The sequence below is a fragment of the Barbatula barbatula genome, assembly GCF_947034865.1.
Source record: "Barbatula barbatula genome assembly, chromosome: 3".
In the NCBI taxonomy this organism is placed as follows: Eukaryota; Metazoa; Chordata; class Actinopteri; order Cypriniformes; family Nemacheilidae; genus Barbatula; species Barbatula barbatula.
The window spans coordinates 10,049,291-10,069,686 of NC_136764.1; the positions used below are offsets into that span (position 1 = coordinate 10,049,291).

At 38.7% G+C, this 20,396-nt stretch overlaps 1 protein-coding gene across 7 annotated transcripts; it reads right to left on the reverse strand.

Annotated features, from left to right (window-relative positions):
- Positions 1 to 105: 105 nt before the first annotated feature.
- Positions 106 to 20,206, reverse strand: arhgap12a (Rho GTPase activating protein 12a). Of its 7 annotated transcripts, XM_079451406.1 has the most exons (19): positions 20,087 to 20,206; positions 16,066 to 16,785; positions 8,330 to 8,572; positions 6,415 to 6,546; positions 6,092 to 6,190; positions 5,489 to 5,620; positions 5,115 to 5,201; positions 4,670 to 4,738; positions 4,033 to 4,094; positions 3,827 to 3,908; positions 3,643 to 3,741; positions 3,375 to 3,473; positions 3,084 to 3,180; positions 2,863 to 2,982; positions 2,609 to 2,707; positions 2,207 to 2,284; positions 1,783 to 1,917; positions 1,595 to 1,700; positions 106 to 1,382 (listed from the first exon to the last, which is right to left on the reverse strand). In XM_079451406.1, the coding sequence occupies exons 2-19, from the start codon at positions 16,714 to 16,716 to the stop codon at positions 1,208 to 1,210; spliced, it is 2,565 nt and encodes an 854-aa protein (XP_079307532.1). In that variant the 5' UTR covers positions 16,717 to 16,785; positions 20,087 to 20,206; the 3' UTR covers positions 106 to 1,207. The 7 variants fall into 7 exon arrangements, with proteins under 7 accessions (XP_079307532.1, XP_079307533.1, XP_079307538.1 ...); XM_079451407.1 differs by lacking the exon at positions 6,415 to 6,546; XM_079451412.1 differs by lacking the exons at positions 6,092 to 6,190; positions 6,415 to 6,546.
- Positions 20,207 to 20,396: the final 190 nt, after the last annotated feature.

The following is a 20,396-nucleotide window of genomic DNA, read 5'->3' on the forward strand; positions in this document are numbered from 1 at the left end:
TGGTCCCTCACTTTGTAAAAACAAAGCAAAGTTGGATTTTTAAGAACTTTGTATTTGCTGCCCCCTGGTGGAGAAATGTTGATAGTTAACGCCAAACAGTTTTTTATATTATATTTATTCTTGCTAGACAAAACTCAGCAAAGTGCCAACAGACACTTAATAACCATCTGTGTTAAATTTGAATTCTTAAAACATTTGTATCCATGTTAATACATTTGATTTCACCTCCATGTACTCTTACTCACCAAGTACACACATAAACTCAGTACCATAAAACATTTTTAAAACAGAGTACCACAAGTATTCTAGTACCTATGTCACCAAAAAACCAAAAACATTTGCAGAGCTGAATGTGATAGATTTTACTGCAGCTCTGTATTATAATATTTAACATGTGGTTTTTTTTTATGGGTGTTGTGAGAAACAGAGTCAGGTTGGATGTATCCTCTAAGGGTTAAATGTGCCACACACACGTGTCATTAAATTTCCTTTCCAAGAAAGCGGAAAGAGGGAACAGGTAGTCTGAATTTTACCCGACATACACTAACATACAGCATGAACAAAGCAGTACGTTCAGAAACTTTCTTTGATAAAGAATTATCAACAGGAAATCGAGACAATTATTTAGCGTATTCCAAAACTCAGTCCTCCTAGAATGTTAAACACAGTAACTCCAGTGCATCTCAGCAGTGGTCATTTCAGAGGTCATTTCTGGCATTCGTGAGCTGAACGTAATACATCGTGGAGTTTTATTATTATTTATATAATATAATAATTTCCATGTCCATTGTGTCAGTCATTCGGCGTGCTGTTCCAAGATCAGACTTAAATGTGATATTAACAGAACGGAAATCTAGAATAAAAGCATTTCGCTTCATTCTCAATCAGTGCCGTTTTCAGTCAGAAATTCTCCATATGCCCTCATCCTTCCAAACGAGAATGTGATTAATCCAAATATGGTCCAAAAAGGATGAAGTCCAATGGGAACGGATATATGCATTACATCCATATAAACGGTCCAACACTAAGCCCAATAAAGATATAGGACAGTATTTTTTTGTTGAAGCCAAAACAAGAGGACCTTTTTCTAAATTGTGTGGTCCTATGTAAACGGAGCAAAACATGTTCAGGCTGGCAGTCCAAGGGCGGTTGGTCTTCAGCAGTCCTGGCCTGTTAAGTTCGGTCAAAGAGTCTCTGTGGGTGTGACCTACCTGCCAAATATCGTTTCATATTCTATAAGAATGAGCTCAACAATTTGGTTCTGGTAGACCATGTGCACTGCCATATTTGCCGTTTCCATCTCCGGCCGCAGGAGCGTTGGGCCAAACACGATTGCTACACTCTGATTGGTCATTCTGTTCTCATCTGAGTGTTGTATTACTCTGCAAACAGAATAAGAGAAAGTAAAAGTATTTTTATGGGACAGATCTTATTTTTAGAATATCTTATTATATTATTGTCAAAACATGATTTGTTGTAAACGAATACTTTCAAAAGTGATAGAATCATGCAATGAAACTTGGATCTCATAAGCAAATTATATAAATGGCCCAGAAACAAGCATTTTCTTTCAGCGAAATTACACATTACTCACTTTTTCAGGTGTTTAAAAAGCGCTTGTATGGTGTCATGGTTCGGCCGTGGCAGCTGCTTCATCAGATCCTTGATAGTCTGAACTTTCTGTTTATAATCTGACATTTCTACAAAATAATGCAAACAAATGTGTTAAACTTGTCTAACGTTTCAACATATAGCAAGCACGTGTGATTTGCCTGCACTCACTGATGGCGCTGATGAAATCATTAAAGAAAACGTAGGTGAACAGAGGTTCAGGTAGTTCACGGAAAAACATCTTCAGGGCTCCAGTGGTCACATGAATGTCTTCCCATTTACTGTCTCCTAAATCCACCTTCTCATCTGTTTGTTTGAGCAAGATCAACACCAAATCGCACTCATCAGATACTCAACAACATCTACTGTATGATTAATAAAAGTTAATAGAGATGCATGATAAAAAAAAGTTTGTGATGATTTGCTTAGTTGTAATTTATGTTTTTTTCATTTTGAGATATTATGTAGTATTTTATAAAGAATAAACATAATCTCAAGTATTCCACTTTTTGCTTTTAACCTTACTTTTACCAAATTAAATAAAAAGTTCACTATTTGTGCTATCAGTGAAGCTGGGAAGGCAGACATGACTTACCATGATTAATTGCAAATCGCAGTTTTTGTATGATGGCTAAATTTCCACTGACTCTGTACAAACCATCCACTCCTAACCCTACAGTGTAGAAAAAAACTGAAATGAATTCACAAAAACACATCACAATGTGTCACGTCAAGGTTATAGGGAGAAAATTTTAAGCCATCATTATGCTACTATTGCTGCTGCCAGTAATAGGATTATCAAACACCTTATTAAATCTAGACAAACATAAAATAACATGTCATGGAAATGCAGTGACCTGACTTGGGGTTGGATGAGTGTAAAAATAATTATAGTGACAATTCTCTGAAATAAACAGGGATTGTCTGTTTTCATTTTTGGTGGAAGGAGTCAATTAAGTCATTAGGGTCAGATGGGAAAAGTTGGACAAAAATGTACCGTTCTCCTCCACTTGTTCGATACAGAGCGACACAAAATAAGGAACAGTGGAAAGCTCTCTGTCACAAAGACTCTTCAAACTGGACCCAAACACCTGATCTACAAAGAGAGAGAAAGACAGAGAGCAAAGATAAAACAACCATCCAAAGGACAAATGAACACAACCTATAATTAACTATACTTTTTTAGAGCACTGTAACCCCATGTCCAACCAGTTCTGATATCGTATGTGTTTACGGGCCCATGTTTGGTACCTTTAATATAGCCCTTGTCCTTGACGGCCTGTAAAGTGGGTCTGCGTGTGAGGAACTTCTTTAGCTTTGTCTTCTTAAGCTTCTGTTCTGAATTATCCATGCTGATGGAGTTCTTCATAGCTAAAGCATGACAGGTCAGGAAGTACATTTAAGGAATGACTATTTCAAAAACTGAAAGTGCTGAAAGTTATAGGTAACAAATTACACAGAATCACACGCACCTCTGGCTTTCTTGGAGTCTCTGTGCTCTTTGTCATGTTTCTCAGGGTCAGGTGATTCTGGCATGTCCTCTTCAATGGCCTCATCAGACTCCCATGCCTGTAACCCATGAACAAAAATGCACGTAAGCACTGACATTCTTTTAAACTCTTAGCATTCATCCTATGTTTAGTTTGACTTATTTGCATAGTTTTGTTCTTGGCCAATAATGTGGAATATTATTCAAGTCACTATTCACACTGACTGCACAGGTAACTGGAAACTGTTTTTTCTGTGTGTGTGTTCATACTCACATGTGTGTTTACGGCTTCAGTCAGCGCTTTGTGCCAGTCGTTGATGCAGTTGTCATTATCTGACTGCAGGAGGAGCTCCAAGCCCTGCCGAGTCTTCAGCTACACCAACAAATCAAAATCAACAAAATTAGTTTAGAATTCATTAACTAAGACAGCACATGTTTAAAGTTAAATAATCCAGTCTGTGTAGACCGTAACAACATACAAGGCTCACACACAATATTAAACATTCCCCTGATTTCAAGATCATGCCCTTAAAAGCACTTACCTCTAAAACATGTTTCTTGCTGGATTTGTCCTTAGATGCCCAGTCCACCGATCCTCCTCTCAGATCCACACTGAACTCCAGCTTCTGCTCTCTTCCAAACTGGTCAGAAATGGGAGATACATGAAACACAACATCCATGTAAATCACGTGGTCTACTAGTCATGAGCTATGCACTGTCACTCACCCAACCACTTCCGCCCCCTTGGCTCTTATTAAACAGCAGTGAAGAACCCCGTAAAATTGTCCAAAAGGAGGTCCAGTTCTTCCTGTGGGAGAAACGTATAACAAGGAGACCAGTTGGATCATCACAAACACTGGCAGAATATCATTATGGGTATTCCCTCATCCATCTGAATGAATTCCCTCCATGTGCATCTCATTTTTACTCACCTGACCTTCTTGCCATGTTCTGTGATTTTCGTCATGTTTAAAGTGCCACATTTCTCTGAAGGCTGGCAGGAATAAAAATGAAATCGATGTGAGAAATGATAAAGTGGACAACTATTCAAATCAAAACTGAGGCCTGTTTGTTAATGTGATTATGTGACTGTACATTGCAGACAACATGTTTTAATATTAGTAGAGAACCCGCACAAGAGACACAACCAGCAAATAAAGCTTATAAAACAGATGCCGCTCCTAAAATCGGCTTAGGCAACACCAGTGCAAAGCGGATTAGGACACATTAGGAATTCATAAACATTAAACACACCTTTGACCACACAAAATGAATTCAAAATAAATGCACCAACACAAATTTCTTCTTCAAAATAGCCTACATATATACTTTCTTATAAACTCTATTAACACTCCTTTATAAATCGTTAACACACACCCTCTTTATTCATTTGTGGCACGCGCGCAAGCGCACGCGCACACACACACACACACACACACACACAGAGAGAGACATACAAAAATCACAAAGCACAGCTAGCACTCAGGTAAACAAAGACAAAGAAAAAAGGTTTGAGTTGAGGGGCAGGATGAGAGAGTGGCAGAAAAGTTTGATGTTTTTGATACTAACAGAGTGGGGGGGTTTGGGAGAGGAGGGGCAGGAAGTGTCGGAGTCCGCTGAGCCAGCTTTGGTAGAGTCCTAGACAAAAGAAATACAATTAGTCAGTCTCAACCGTATTTTAAATTCTGGAAACATCTGTAATAAAACAAAGTACGCATATTATTGCCCAAATTCGTTTTGTGTCAGTACAATCACTTCCATCATATTCAGATCAATGTCAGGCAACACATGTTTTATCACTTGTGATTGATTATATTGATAAACAAGCCTTTCTCAAGCATTCTCAAACAGGGTGATAAATGTGACCGTAATTTAACATGCAATATGACGTCTTCGGAAATCACTGTTGCATTTGCTGAAAGAAGGTTCAATTGGTGGAGGTGCGCATGCAGGATTTCATGCGATGTGATTGGTTGCTGGGGTTTTAAGGGTGGCGGCGTGACGCTGCACTGACTTGTGGCCTATATGGGTGAGAGCGAGTGGTGCCTTTGCGACTTGCGGAGAGGACTCGCCGGTCCTTGATGGACTTCTTTTTAAACCTCTTTTAGACATGAAAGCAAACGTGAAGATTATGACCAGACCTTGGGGGGTATTTTGTTACATCACAAGCAACCAAATGAATTCAGTTTTTATCAGAGTAGCAATGATGTTTGAGGGGTGCTTGTATCAGAATTAGCATACAGTTTGACAGCTGAATATATACTTAAAATAATAAATAAATACGCTTAGGTGTAGAAGTTGACAATGTCTGCTGTGTGACCCCACTGTGTTTTTAATAGGGGTAGTGACGCGCAGAACTTTGGTACGTGTCTCTGTGTGTTTGTGTACCTTGTCATTGCAATCCGCTGCATATGTGCTGTGTCTCGACCTACTGATTGGAATAGGATCTGGCAGTCTCCGGTCAAGACTACGGGTTTTGTGGATGTCACCGCCTCCTGGCAGCAGAGGGGAGTGGTTAGACTAAAACAAAGGGGACGAGGGATAAAAGAATAGGATTCATTAGGACTGGCAATCGTGTATAACAAATAAAAAGCACAGTTTTAACTGAATGTCGTGTACCTCGGGCATGCACATGCTTTCAAATAAGTACCACAGGGCACTGAAACCAGGATGAACTATTTTATATAAAACTGTTACTCACAGGAATTTGTTTTAAAATGGCAATTTAGTTTTGTTATTTGGTGTAAAATATATTATTATTTTACAAAGAAATGTGCAGCATTTGAGAAATATTATTAGGACACTTTTCGTTTCGAATTGGTCTCAACTAATTTTGTGTTAAAAATCTTGAAAAACCATATCGGGAGATCAGTCTCGTGAATCGCATCACCCCGTGAGCCGAGAGAATCGTTACATCCCTAACAGTTACTGGTGAGTCCTGAACTGAAACAGTGAAACGTTTCTAATGTTGGTTAGCACTTGAATCATTACCTGTGATTTGAGGCCAACATTAGGCAGTTCCCATTCAGACCGGGAGACATCTTTACTGAAGTTATACAGCCTGCCTCGCTCATCCGTGTTTCGCAGCCACTATACACAGACACATAGAGCATGATAAGTGTTTCCAAATAAAACACATCTTTTATTGGTAGAGCATTGTGGTAGCAGGTCATAAGTTTGATCCCCAGGGAACACGCGTACAGACAGCGTCTGTTAAATATGTAAGCGTAAATAAACCTTGTGCACATGCGAATCTTGTCATTAGTAGATTAAAAAAAACAGTAGTTATGTTTGTCTAGTCAAACAGTTTGTACCTTCTCCTTAGTAAAGGCAGACACATAAAACATATGTCCACGCTCATCCATTTCCTCGGACCAGCCTCTAGTGGGCGAACCGTACAGGCTATCTGATTGGCTGCTCAGACAGTTTTCCTCAGATGACAGAGCCTTCCCCATACCAATCACAGGTGGAAAACAGGGAGAATGAAATACAGAAAGATCGAGAGAAAAGAAAAGGAGTTAATTCATCATAAGAAGTCAGACAAGGAAAAAAGATACAAGACAGAAGAGAAAGTTAATCAAGCTTTTTTAACCATCACCGGTCAATACTAGTTAGAATCATCACTTCACCCAAAGAACAACTGAACCAAATCCCTCAGAAATGCTTTGTGTGCATAGAGCTCAGGTTAAGAAAAAGGAGAGCTACCCCATATGCAATTGCCACGGCCAGAGAAAACATGTTGTAACGAATGGAGGGAGACTGTTTATTAGGGAAGTGATGAGACACTTTTCCCACGAGACGACACATGAGACTGAGTTCACGAGACCGAGACAAGATTTTTACACTTTTTTAAAGAAATCCTCAATGGTGAAATATATAGGGGAAAATAGTCTTTTATTCGCCTTAAAAATACAAAATGTAGGCAGAGAAACAGTGGGAAAGCAGCTCTGCTGGATGGTAAATCCCTTTGTATTTATGAATGGCTGGGCAGGTCACTGTAGCTCACAGCAGACATATACTTTGTGCAGTTATTAGCGTGTTCTGTACAGTAATGAAAACAGGCCGCACCACAACAAAATGTGCACTCACACAAATGTTCCCAAATATAGTTTGAGGTTGCACAGGTTGACCCCTTAACGTGCATTGTAACTGTTGACCTCAATAACTAAAGTGTATAATGCCATTCCATCCACTGGGAGGCAGTGCGGCAAGGATATATTTGATGCTGAGAAGCTGAAAAAAAAGTATTTTGATGTGGCGCTCTCTTCAAACACTTGCTGCAAGTGATGCTTAAAGTCTAGGAAAGATTTTTTTCACCTGATTTCATGTTCTAGACCTTCTAACAGAATATGTTGTTGAAACATTGTGATAAAAGAAATATCGATGTAACCTCAGAAAATGTGTGTGACGCTCGGTTAAATTTAATGAATAATGAATTTGACACCACCTTAGCTAACTGTTGGTTCATAATAACCATTGTATCAAAGCGTTTTTTGGAATAACATCAAGTAGATAAAGCTACAGCTGTCTAGATATGTAGTTTGCTATGAACGTTTTCTGTTCAATACTCTAATAAAAAGAACATGTTTATGAGTCTGCGATTGAAAGAAAGGATGGACGGACATATTTTTAGCTGTTTTGTTTTAGATTGTCACTAGATTTACAGTTTATGGAGTTACTTATTGGTCAAATAACTTTTAATTATGTTTATTGTTTAACTATCATTATATTTTGTTGTTTTTAATTACTTGCAATTTTATTGAACTCCTATTATAATACTTAGACTGGTGCACTTTTTACAATGTATTTATAGGATGTTATAATAAAACGTTTATACAAATGTTTAATTTTTTTTTAATAAATTCATAGATGATGTTAACAGACATCTACTGTCTGTTATGTTTTTATATATATAAAAAACTAATTAGTAAATTCGAGAATTACCCTGACTGGGCAAGTCAACCAGCTGGTTGACTTGTGTATCCACGTAGTTAATGGGTTAACTGACCAAAAAACTGAAAAAGGTGCTCAATGTGGTGTAAGAACACTGTTTTTGCTCACCTATTTCTTAGTGTGCCCGTTTTAAATACAGGGAGCATATGCGACAAAAATGGTCACAATTTCAAGCCCAACCATCCACCATGCCAATTGCATGAAGATATTGTGCTAAAACACCCCTCATAGTGCCTTATGTGCATTGAATGTTTTTTTTTTCTGTTTGTAGTGTACCTCAGCTTCAGTTGTCTCCCGTTTCTCCTCTTTCTTGGTGAGGCTGTCCCGCACCCGTGGCGGTTTCCAGGTTCTTTCCTGCGTGCTGCGATTGTAGTAAAAGTGTCTGCCGTTCTGGTCTTTGTGAGTCTCCCAGTCGCCATTGGTGTGGAGCGGAGAGGATGACGGCAGCGGAGGGTTGGAGGACTGAGAGATCTTCAGCTCCTGCAGGTTTGTGTAGACAGGAGAGTCAGGCCTACATTGCTGCTTTAACAAAGAAGGCAAAAAGAAAGACCCATCAAACCTAATGAAGAGATCTTGAATCCGGTAAGATTGCAGGCTAGACTGGACAAAGCACTATTCATTTCGTTTGCTGGGGTTTGTTTAGGTTTTTTTAACCATCGCTATTTAAGGGAGAATTACAATAGAATGAAAGAGACAGAGACCGGCTGTTTGACAGTCATAGAGAAAGAGAGACTGTCACTTTTTACCGCGCACTATTTATAGAAGATCCAGCTCAACCACATTCCAAACCCTTTTAACAAACACACAAACCTGGATGTTCACTTTCAATACAACAAGGCCTTTTAACAAGATTTGCAATTGATAGAAAAAGCACAAACTAGAACAACCTGCAACCCATAGATATTACAGAACATAGCGGATGGTCTCAAACACTTGAATGTAGTTATGTCTTAGTCAAAAAGTGAGTAACGGTATCTTGCTGAACTCTATAAGATGTCAGTACTGTGTACGAGGACTGTTATACAAAAAAACGACCTCCCAAGTAATTCAATTATGCCTAAGCACATAAAGGAGAAAGCGAGAGGTTTGATATGATGAGGTTTCTTATTGGGGGTTTATCAAAGTTATAATGCAAGTAAATAGGGTACACAATGAGTGATTGTACAGCAGTAAGCATCCCAGCATGCATCATTGTCAGGTAAAAAACATGTCTAGTTTGTTATTGTTCAAATTTAATTATGTATTTTCTTGTAGCACTTTGAGATTTTCTTAAAATGTAAGGTGCATTACAAATAAAATGAATTATTATTATTATGTATGTGTGTGTGAGTGGTGACCTAGGATGACACGTTAAGCCACAGTGATGATAAGGTCACCAGACTGAAGAGTGTAATGGTCAGAACTCTGGACTAATGCACTAATAAGGTCCACATGAGCCCAAACAGCACACAAAAAAGAACTTGAAACAGAGTAACGCTGAGAGAACTCCATGTATAAAGCAAATGTTAAAGGAAATGTTCAGCTTAAAATCAAAATTGTGTTATTTTTTCCTCATCCACATGACGTTCAACATTTTTTAAGACCCCTGGCTTCTTCGGAACAAAATAAAGATATTTTAGGAGACATCCGAGAGATTTCCAGGCCTCCTCATAGACATTATGGTTAAAGTTGTTGTCAAGGTCCAGAAAAGTACTAAAGACATTGTTTGATTGGTCATCCGCTCACAATGGCTTTTTGAAGCAACGAGAATACTTTGTGCGAAAAACAAAACAAAATAACGAATTTAAACAATATTTTTTTATTCATTTTAGGATACTAGTTATGTACTCCATCCATCTATATTTTTCTAGGATCGAGATGGAAATAAACTTTTTATTAAAGTGACACGCTCGCACTGCGGGTCATTTAAAGAGAGAAAGTGATGCGGCTCGTGTTTTCCACACAGTTTTAGATGCAAAATGTGAATCGGGCAATCGAGAACTCTGTATAACAGGTGTTTTCTTGTGTATGAACTGATTTTGAGGACTGCGCACTTGGACTTACTTGATAGAGCGTCACATGGGGCTGCATGGAGTGACCACAGGTGGTAAAGGAAAGGTTAGACGGAAAGCCCTAATATGGAGATGGACTGGGTGTGTTTTATGAAAACGACTAAACTCTTGCATCCGGCCGTTCATTTAGAATACTTAAAATTCACAAACATTAGAATGAAGTTAAAGCTAATTCATGTTGGAAATGAGCTGGAAAGTCTTCGTGAGAAGTATCATATCAGAACTGATACTAAACCTGCAAGCGGCAAAATCTGTTGTAACACAGGATGTGTGCAGTTACTTCTTTTCTCAAGTGCTGGAGAGGGTTTTTGAAATGATTTATGTGAAATGTGAAAAACACCCCATTGTGACCCCAAGGTGAACCTGAACCAAAGTGTTGTGTAAGCCTCAACACTAGGGATGTAATGATTAACGGTTTTATGATAAACCACAATAAAAACGTACAACAGTTAGTAATATCATGCCATATTTTAGTTATCATTAAACCTTATCAACTTATCGTTACTAACGGTAAATACTGTCCAGCATCAGCCAGAAGTTGCGCTAGACTTCTTTAGGCTCCTAAAAAATCTGTCATAATCTATCATTACCCGTCGTAGTAATTAGCATGTTTGTGGCGTCAGCGTGCTGTACTTGCGTTAAGTCTCGTAACTTGCTGTATTTTAATACAACTGAATGCCCAATAAAGCCGTTGTTGTTTATATTCATTTATATATTCAAAGTTTTTGTTTCTATAAAATAATTACGGAAAAATTTTTATGTTCATATGTCATGCTTGTAAATGGTGTTTTGTACTCACTTACAATTTACGTTAAGCTGTGGTTTAGTCACGTGGCGTGCTACTTCTTCCACTAAATTAACAGACGCAAGTCGCAGAGAGAGAGAGAGAGATGTTTCCACTCACTGAAGCTATTGTTTATCCAAAAAGACGCTAGTCACTTAAAAAAACCCTCTAAACACCGAGTGCCTCTTTCCAAAATGGACCAGACATTAATTAGCGAGTATGCTAATGAAGGGGAAACACACGTCTCTTAGCGATCATGTTCAGGGCAAGGCTACGATCACTCTTTAATGATATGACAAAACTGGGAGGACCAAATTGCCCTTATTGTAATCCGTCAAAATGACGGACGGCCTTAAGATTTTTCCGTCACTGGTTAAAAAAAAATCTGCCGATGACCGATCATTTCCGGTTAACGCGACCTCTGGCGTCAGCCAAAGTTAGCAAAAGTATAGCAGAGATGCATTATCAAGGATGCATGATAAATTATAAATAATTTCCTCTGGTTAAAGTTCTTCAGCTGCAAGCTGCTCACAGTTACATACATACTGTACAGTACTATCTTTCTGTCATGATCATTCACTCACTGCTATTAGCGAACCAATGTTGATGTAGGTACAGTATGTAGATACAGTATTTACGAATGTGTGAATTATAGGAACAAAAGTATATTGTTTGAATCAGACTGCTGTGTGTATGCTTTCTGTCTTGAGACCTGTTAGACATGTGGCTAATAATTTTTCTGGGTTGCTCTGGAAGAATATCTACAAATTTGTTTATTACATTGAAAATAAACCTGAAAAGTTTGAAGGTTGAAGAATCTTCAACTAGTGAAAAGTAGACTTGGTACATGATCTTCAGGGGAAAGAAGAGAACTGACGGTTACCTTGTTTTCTGCAGTCAGTGTTTTCAAATAAAAGCAGTTGTCCACTTTTTGCCTTAGTTCAGTCTTCGGAAATTTCATATTAATATTTAGATACTGGCCAATACACCGGTTATCGGCTTCCAATGTTAAAAAATTATCGGTTATTGATATCGGTCGAAATGTACATATCGCTGCATCCCTAAAAATTTTGTTATTTACATGAGACATACATATTCATCCTCATCTGCTCAATTTTTATGTCATTTGTTTGATGTTTATGACAACAGAAACTACTTTTAGCAAGTCACATCAATACAGTATAAAACTTGGTATCAGTACTTTTTGCATATTTCCAGGACATTGTTTGTAAAATAAAAAATAACTGTGATAAATTTGTTCGCTATAATAGTGATGTGAAATGTTCATACCGTTACATCTCTACTAAACACTTAATAAAGTCTGCTCCTTTTACAGGATTACAGAGACTGGGCGTGAAAGTAACCAGACTGAGACATAACATTGAATAGCCAGCAGGTAGCGTAATGCTCATCCTGTTTTGTGAATTGTCATTAAAAAGGGCAGGACCTGAGAACACTCATATAAAAATGAGCAGCCTTCTCACCATAAAACGGAGGTCATGAAAATATACAAATAACAAGGACTTCTCTGACAAACCCTTTGGTGCAACAGTTAAAGCTCTAAACATGACTACAAAAATTTATGACAAAAAAAACTGACTGGCTGACATTACTAACTTCAACTCCTCTGCAGTCTCAGTTTTATTATCACAAGTGAAGCGCTTCATTTATAGCTACAAAATATCTGTAATTAATAAAAAATACAATATAGTGTTTTGTTAAAGCTCGTGACACACTGGTACAAAATCAAGCATTACAGTAAGTCAACATCAATCTAAGCCAAAAGAAGAATATAGTTCAGCATTAATCTGTGCGGTGCACAAAGCCGTGGCTACAGAAAGACATGTATAAAGAATATATATTCTTTACATGTGTGTTTGTTTCAGGAACGTGAATAGGATTGAAGGCAAGATGGTGTGAGTGTTGGAATGAGGAAGCGTATGCGATCATGTCAGAACACAATCCCTGGAAACCAGAAGCAAGCAAAGGTACCTTAATAACTCCCAAAGGTTTTCTTCTCTGCTATAACTCCCTCTGGTTCTCTCTTTACTTCCATTTAGTCTGTCTGGTTATAAGTTGTAACTTTACAACTCCCTATGTACCTCCATCTTCTTGACCTGGCTATTTTTTCTCCTTCTAAACTTTAGAGTTTCCATCGAATCTTTCTTCTCTACCAAATTTTGTCTGTCTCAACTTTACATTGCATTCCTCTTTCCTGCAATACTGCTGTGTTTCTGAACACTGTGTGGCAACATGCCCTAAAGTCACTCCTTCAGACGTGTCTGCAAGCTTCCACGTCTCCCTGTAATAGGCCTGCACTTCTATTGCTTATAAAAGGGAAAAAAAGAAATCAAAGAAAAAGCTATTAAGATCGCTTACAACATTAAAAAAAACGGATTGCTTAGAAAGATAGAGAAACCATGATTTAACCCCTCATTCAGCGGACTGGCCATCTGGCGTTCCGGGCGTTTCACCGTTGGGCCGCAATCTTTTGGGGCCGGAACGGACGCTTCAGCTGCTCAGACAGATGTGTTATAAATGCGAATGCATGCTATGCGAAGTCAAAAGACACGTACAGTGTGCTCCCCTCCCCCCCATCGACAGAATTAACCATTCAACCCTCAGATTTTTCGTCCCAGACCAGCCCTGGTCATCAGAGATCATTTCAAGATCACACACACATCATGATTAAAGCTTAATCCACTCAGAGTCACAGCTGACTAGTCCTGGAAAGCTCCTCGCTATATGAAGAAAAATCTGTTTGCGTCTTTTGACTGCCGCAAAAAAGAATATCCAAAAGTTTGTAAAAGGTCTATGTGTGCGTCATCAATTTCTGAAAATGTAAAAATCTTAAAAGGTAATTCAACAGCTTTTTCAGATACACTATAAAACTCAGAATGCACTGAAGCACTGAATACACTGATCTGGTATATATCATATAGTTTCAGGAAGTTTGAGACAATTCAACTGTGGCTTCGAACCGGAGCTCACAGAAGGCCTCTAAAAGGAAGAGAATAAGATACACTAACATATTTATGTCAAGGAATAACTTTCAAGCAAACATCGTAATAAATGTACAACTATGGAGCACAATCAGGTTTTAAATCAAATTAAATATTTTATATTTTGTATAGACTTCCAAAGACAACAGGGTAAATTGTTAATTCATTGGGACTTTAAATAAATCATGCGATTGGATGACGGAGCAAACAGATTAAAACAGATTATGCATTTAATCTGTATCATGGCAGAAGTTACAGAAATAAAATGGTTTTTTTTCCCAGTGTGTAAGGAAAAGCCAAATGTTAAAATGTTGCTGCATGCATGTGGAGCTCCACTCCACGTGTAAATTGTTACACAAGTGTATTTGTATTATTGTGTGTGTGTCTTTCCCAGGCCAGCTGTCCACCGAGCTGTTATGTAGCAGAGCTTATGTAATAAGCGCGCACACACACACATACACACACACACAAAACAATACGAAGACACACACAATTGATTTCAACACAACCTTAACACATGCACATCGTCGTCACAGTACCTCAGGCACTAAAACAAGATACAAGCACATCATGTTCCTGCTTTGTGTGTTACTTTTTAAAACAACTGCTGTGTGTTTGTGTGGGTGTAGAACTGTGTGACTGTGTGTGATGCACACATCAGCACATCTGCCTTTGCATGACTAAGAGAAATGAGGGTTGGATCATAATGCTCCTGTAACATAACAAAGGTATGTATGACCGAGACAAGAGGGAAGAGAGGTATTTTGCAAGAGACAGAAAAAAGATAGAGATGATTATGATAAGTATGTATACTGTCTATATAAGTACGGTTGTGGTTAATGCAATAATAACATAGCCAAGAGTGCATGTCTTACCGGTCCCTCAGGGTACATTGTGTCTCTGCAGTGCTGTTCAGTACGGAATATCCTAAAGCGAAAAATGTGTCCGCAAGCAACTCTAATACTGAAGCAGAAGGATACAGGATGCTAAAGCCAGTGCACACAGTGCTAACACACATCAGCAACACCTCATCACCCCTCCCATTCAACAGTCACATCACGCTGAACACCCCGACCCAAACCCTCTCTCTCACTATCCCTCTGTTCTCAGAGAGATTAAGTCAATCTTCATACAACCAGAAAGACAATCCTTCTGCTTCCACACAAACAGCAAATCCGATGAGGATGTGAAAATGTCCAGAGTGTTCTCTTTTAACTATCAAACTCCGAAGTTAGCACGGTGAAACAGCTGAGAGATGCACAGACGGAGGATGATGACAGAGAGAGAGAAAGGTAGACATACATGGTACTCAGTTCATGAAATCCGACAAATTTCCCTTAACACACGTTAACAGACAGATTCACACAAACTGAAGACACCTTGCTTGGTTTTAAAAGTAGTTTTAAAGAGTTTTAAAAGTAGTTTTAAAGAGTCTTCACTAATGGCTTGTAGTAGTCTAATGAAATGAATAGGCAAAGACCGCTATTTTGAGTTGAGTTTTGTAATGTGCATCCCACATGTGTTTACACTAAGAAATGCAAAGAGACGAACGCAGAGCACCGACAAATGTTGGACACTTAATGCAATTGGTGGTCAGACTTCCCTATATAGCTGACAGACACAACAGACATCTATATTACACAGCCCATAACAGAGGAAGAGAAAACCAATGTCAGCAAGGAAATTCGTGTCATCCTACACATGCCAAGATGACAAAATATGTGCTGTTAAACAGAAATGATGTGGGGAGGAAGAGGAAAGAAAAGACAGTGGGAGGAGATTAAGAAAATAAATGGTTTAGAAAGAGGAGAGGAAGTGTGACTCCATGAGAGAGAACCAGGTTACGCAAGAGCTGTCTTGGCTGAAATGATCACAAGACATCGCATGAAATAAATGAATTGAGGCTCCTGTGACAACTAGTGTAAATTGTCTACATAAATTAATATACAAATCAATGAATACACTAAAGTGTTATTGGATGTCGACAAATGGAAGAAAACAAGCAGAACGGGTGCACAGATGGCCATTTTAACATTTACTAGAAATGTAATGCAATCACAAACATTGTTGACAACCTTAAAGGATACTAAAAGAATAAGAGACGAGGTCAAATAAGTGTTTTGGGAAAGGGGAAATACATTGGTAAAGATATTTGTTGTGTTCTGTTAGTCTCACCTGTAGGTTGTCATTGGAACTGCTGCTGAGCTCTTCCCCGGATTCAGAGTCATTCCTATTCTTATCCGAGTCGCCACCCTCTCCAGTCACCTGTTCCTGAACTGCACCTTTTTCCACTCCTCGTTCCCTCTTTTCCAACTCTCTGTTTTTATCCTTCTCTCCATTCGCTTTGCGGCTCGGGGACTCCGCTCTCGTCCGAGGCAAAGAGCACTGGGATGTGTTGGTCTGTGTATGTGGGACCATCCCTGTGGGGCTGCTCGGGCTGCCCCTGTCATCCCTGGGAGGAAGTAGCGCATTATGCCCAATGGAAGGCGAGGGACATGGGCTCTTTCTGTTATCATCTGACCTCTGTATCTCCAGGGCAGAAGGCCGAATGGTTCTCCCACGGGCCCCTGCGCTGGTAACTGAGTTCGGGAGGGGTTTGGAAGGGGGCATGAGAGCCCGCCGCACTTCTCGCACGTACTGCGCAGGGACGTAGAAGGGCTTACTGTTCTCATCCTTGCGCACCTGCCACCAGTCCTCATTGGTTTTCTTTAGCAACAGGTAACATTCCCCCTGCTTAATGGTGATGCTACGATCTTTGGATTTGTAGTCATAGTCGTATTCCACCTCTATGTAAGTCTGACCTGGAGCCAAAGAGCGGTCTGCCATCGCTGCCAGAGGTCAAATGTCAATGACAGAGGAAGGGCATGATGAGGTGAAATGTTGATATTTAATCAGCTGAAGCAGAAAAAGAAGATCATTTTACTATATCAGTGTATATATTTGATCCACAACACTTAAACAAAACTCTCAAATCTAGTCCCCAATGTAGTCCACATCATGTAACATTTTAAAACTACCTATAGACCCTTTCACAAGATGTATACATTGGTCCATTATCTTAAATGATATAATTATATCTTAAATATATTCGTTTAAAAAATTTATTTGGTTTTAAATGTTATGTTGGTGGTATTCTGTGACAATGTTTGTGCAGTGTTAAAAAACACTGCGATTTTTTTACTAGGATATTTGTCAACTGTAATAATACACTGACCTATCGGTGAACCCCGCCACTCTTACAGTATGCAAGTCATTGTCCTTTTATAATTTGGATAAAGAATCACTGCACTGTCTGCAAGCAGATCATTTTTGCCATAGAATGTGACTCAACATTATTGTCACCCTTTCACTTATGAATGGATCTATATCAAACGTTCATGTATATACAAGGTTCTAGTAGCCTATAGTCACAACTGTGATGTTATTTTCTGCCTTGTAAAATGATATATGAATCAATTCTAGCAATGAAATCTGCTCAAAAATAAAGGTGAAAAAAGCCTTTGGTAAGCCACTGACCATAGTAAATCGTAACTTAACACTAGCTTACTGAACAAACGCCTTATCCAATGAGGGATGAGATCGAGAGGTGTCAAGAATCTCAGTAAAGTATTTTTAGGGGCTAACGATGATTATATTGTGGGGGGAGGGTTCATTTAAATTAAGGGTAACCTAAAATCAAAATTCTGTCATAATTTACTCATCCTCTTTTCATTTAAAACCTGTTTGACTTTCTTTCTTCCACGAAAAGACAAAAGAAGCTATTTTAAAGAAAGTTGCAAGCTAAACAGCAACGGCACCCATTACCTTCTCTTGTACGGACACAAAACCAATGCAAGTGAATGGGTGCAAGCATGGGCGTAGGTTTAGGGGGGGACGCTACTAGTCCAAATCAATATTTTGAGATGACAAATTTGTCCCCACCAATATTTAGCAAGCTCCTTTGAACTGCTTTTTGGATCTTTGCGCTGCTATTTGGATCGATTCCAACGACAGTACAAGAAATGCCGTAATTTGATTACACAATTTAATATTGCCCCTTTTTGTACTTTTTTTAGATCCGCTATCCCACCCAAGAAGAAGAAAGTGGATATACGAAGCTTTTTCATAAAGCAGAGTGTAAGTAGGCAAAATAATTAGCCACACAAATAAACTAGCAGCAGTAGTGACTTACCAGGCTTTCAAATGAAGATTCTACTGTGGAGAATAGTATGATGTGGTAATAGTATGTTACCCAGGATGATAGAATGCTACGTTAGCAAGTCACTGAATGTTAATTAGCCTATCTTAACTTAGCATCTTGCAGTCAACATAAACAGAGGATCTGAGACATTTTTCGTTTCTACATTCTGTTTATGTATTCGTGAGTGTACCCTACCCTACATGCAGAGAAATAAAAGGGAAACCACCCACAGTTTAATGAAGGACTGTCATTGCATTGCTACACACATGTGCTGGAAAAACGTGTTGGCAATGTAAAAGGCAAAAGTTAACACTGTTGGTTATTCAAATATAATGAATCATTATTTGATTGATAATATACAAATAACACTATCTGGTAGGAGGGTTAAACTTGCTAGCCATGGGATAGACTACAAAATTAATGAAGTATAAATAGGCTACTAACGTATAGTCAATTATGTTTGTTTGTTAATAAACCGTATATGGTTGTTCAGCATTTCACATTCCCAGGTATTAACATGAGTGTGAGTATTTATTCGAGGTACTGAAGGGTAAATAGTGTTTATAATAAAAAAAGGTTATTATATTTATTTATTTAGAATTGTTTTGCTCCACAAGTTCTGAAAGTACTTCCTTGTGACAGTATTTTTTGTTAGTGTAAGTACTAATGTACATAATAATTTATGTTAATAAAACGTTTGATTGTTCAGATTTTATACAGTTATACTAGCTCTTTAGGAACATTTTACAGGATGGTGTATCGGGGTCAGGATACAAAATGAGATGTAGTAGATTCACTTCTGTATTATGATATTCTGTATTGCCAACAGTCTGAAATAAAAAAGGAAATCGCCATAAAAGCACCGGTAACTTACAATCAAATATTTCCGGGGGGGTGTCCCCACCAAAGCTGAGACCAAACCTACGCCCATGGGTGCAAGTTAACAGCATCTTCCTAAATATCATTTTTTGTGTTTAAAATGACAAGAGCGTGAGCAAACGATGGCAGCATTTTTATTTTCGGGTGAACTATCCATTTAATGAGAGGGAGAGGAGGACAGAGATCAAAAGCGTTCTTTTATGCTTCTGGAGCAGCCAAAATTTTCATTCACTCAGACAAAACCAGATTGTTTATGAGGGATCGGATGAGTCAGACTTTTTCATTTAACAGTCCTCCTGACTATGGACTAACACACATAAACAGACACAGCATTATACAACACACGAACATTCAACATGGGAAAACTGCAGTGAATTAAATATAAGACACGAACACACAGATAAAGGTTTCTGTTAAGTTAAAGGCAACTTCAAACAACAGTAAATGCGACACGTTGAAGACCAAAGCATGTGACAGAAGTTACACCGAAACCTGATAACTCAAACACAATAGCTCTCAAGCATGCTCGCCTAACCTAAGTATACATAACAAAACAAATCACTTTATTTAAAGAAAGACTATTTAAGACCATTTAACTGAATGACAGCACGTTGGTTTCATATTATGCCTTTGCAGTGTCCGTTTAGCTATATTGCACAACGTGTCACTATCCTCAAATTACGCATTAAAGTGCAATATAACATACTTCACGCAATGACACAGCAATGTCAAATGACAAGCAACAAACATTTAAATCAAACATATTACAGCAAACATCGGAAATGCCAAAAGCCAGGACAATCGCATAAAATAACGTTAACCCTTTAAAACTTTGAAAACTCAAAGGAGAATTTCCTTCCCTCAGGTGAGCTTACCTGTGGCAGACACTTTTGTCTTTCGCTTCTCGCAAACGTTACGTCTCTAACAAACCTTTGTCGTAAACATACAGGTATTTCTATTCATTAAATCAAGCGTTGAAAGTTTATTTCCGGAGAAGACAGAGAGAGCAGACCTGAGGAAACAGGTTCGCTCTCATTCCTACCTGCTAATCTGCTAACACGCTACACAAATCCATCAAAACTACCCAAACACCTTTAACAGGACACAGTTATGCACTTCGCCGAGAAACAAACGTACCTGAAGGATATATGGCGGGTGTTTCATGGGTTAAAGCTCGAAAAACCGCGGACTGTGAGAATCATTGGTCTGGTTAAGGAGTTGTGCGTCGAAGTTCCTGATTCCTTTCCCACGCACTCCTACCTGACCGGTGACTGTGAGCTTTCCTGGAGTGTGAAAGGATGATTGACGGGATGCTGACGCCACCGTGAGGCGAGAGACGGGAAACACTCACAATAAATCATGCACAGAGAATAGTGCAGTATAAACACACCTGTCTGTCATACTTCTAAAAACCGATAATCCTAAAAACAGAGGATTGTGCAGAAAC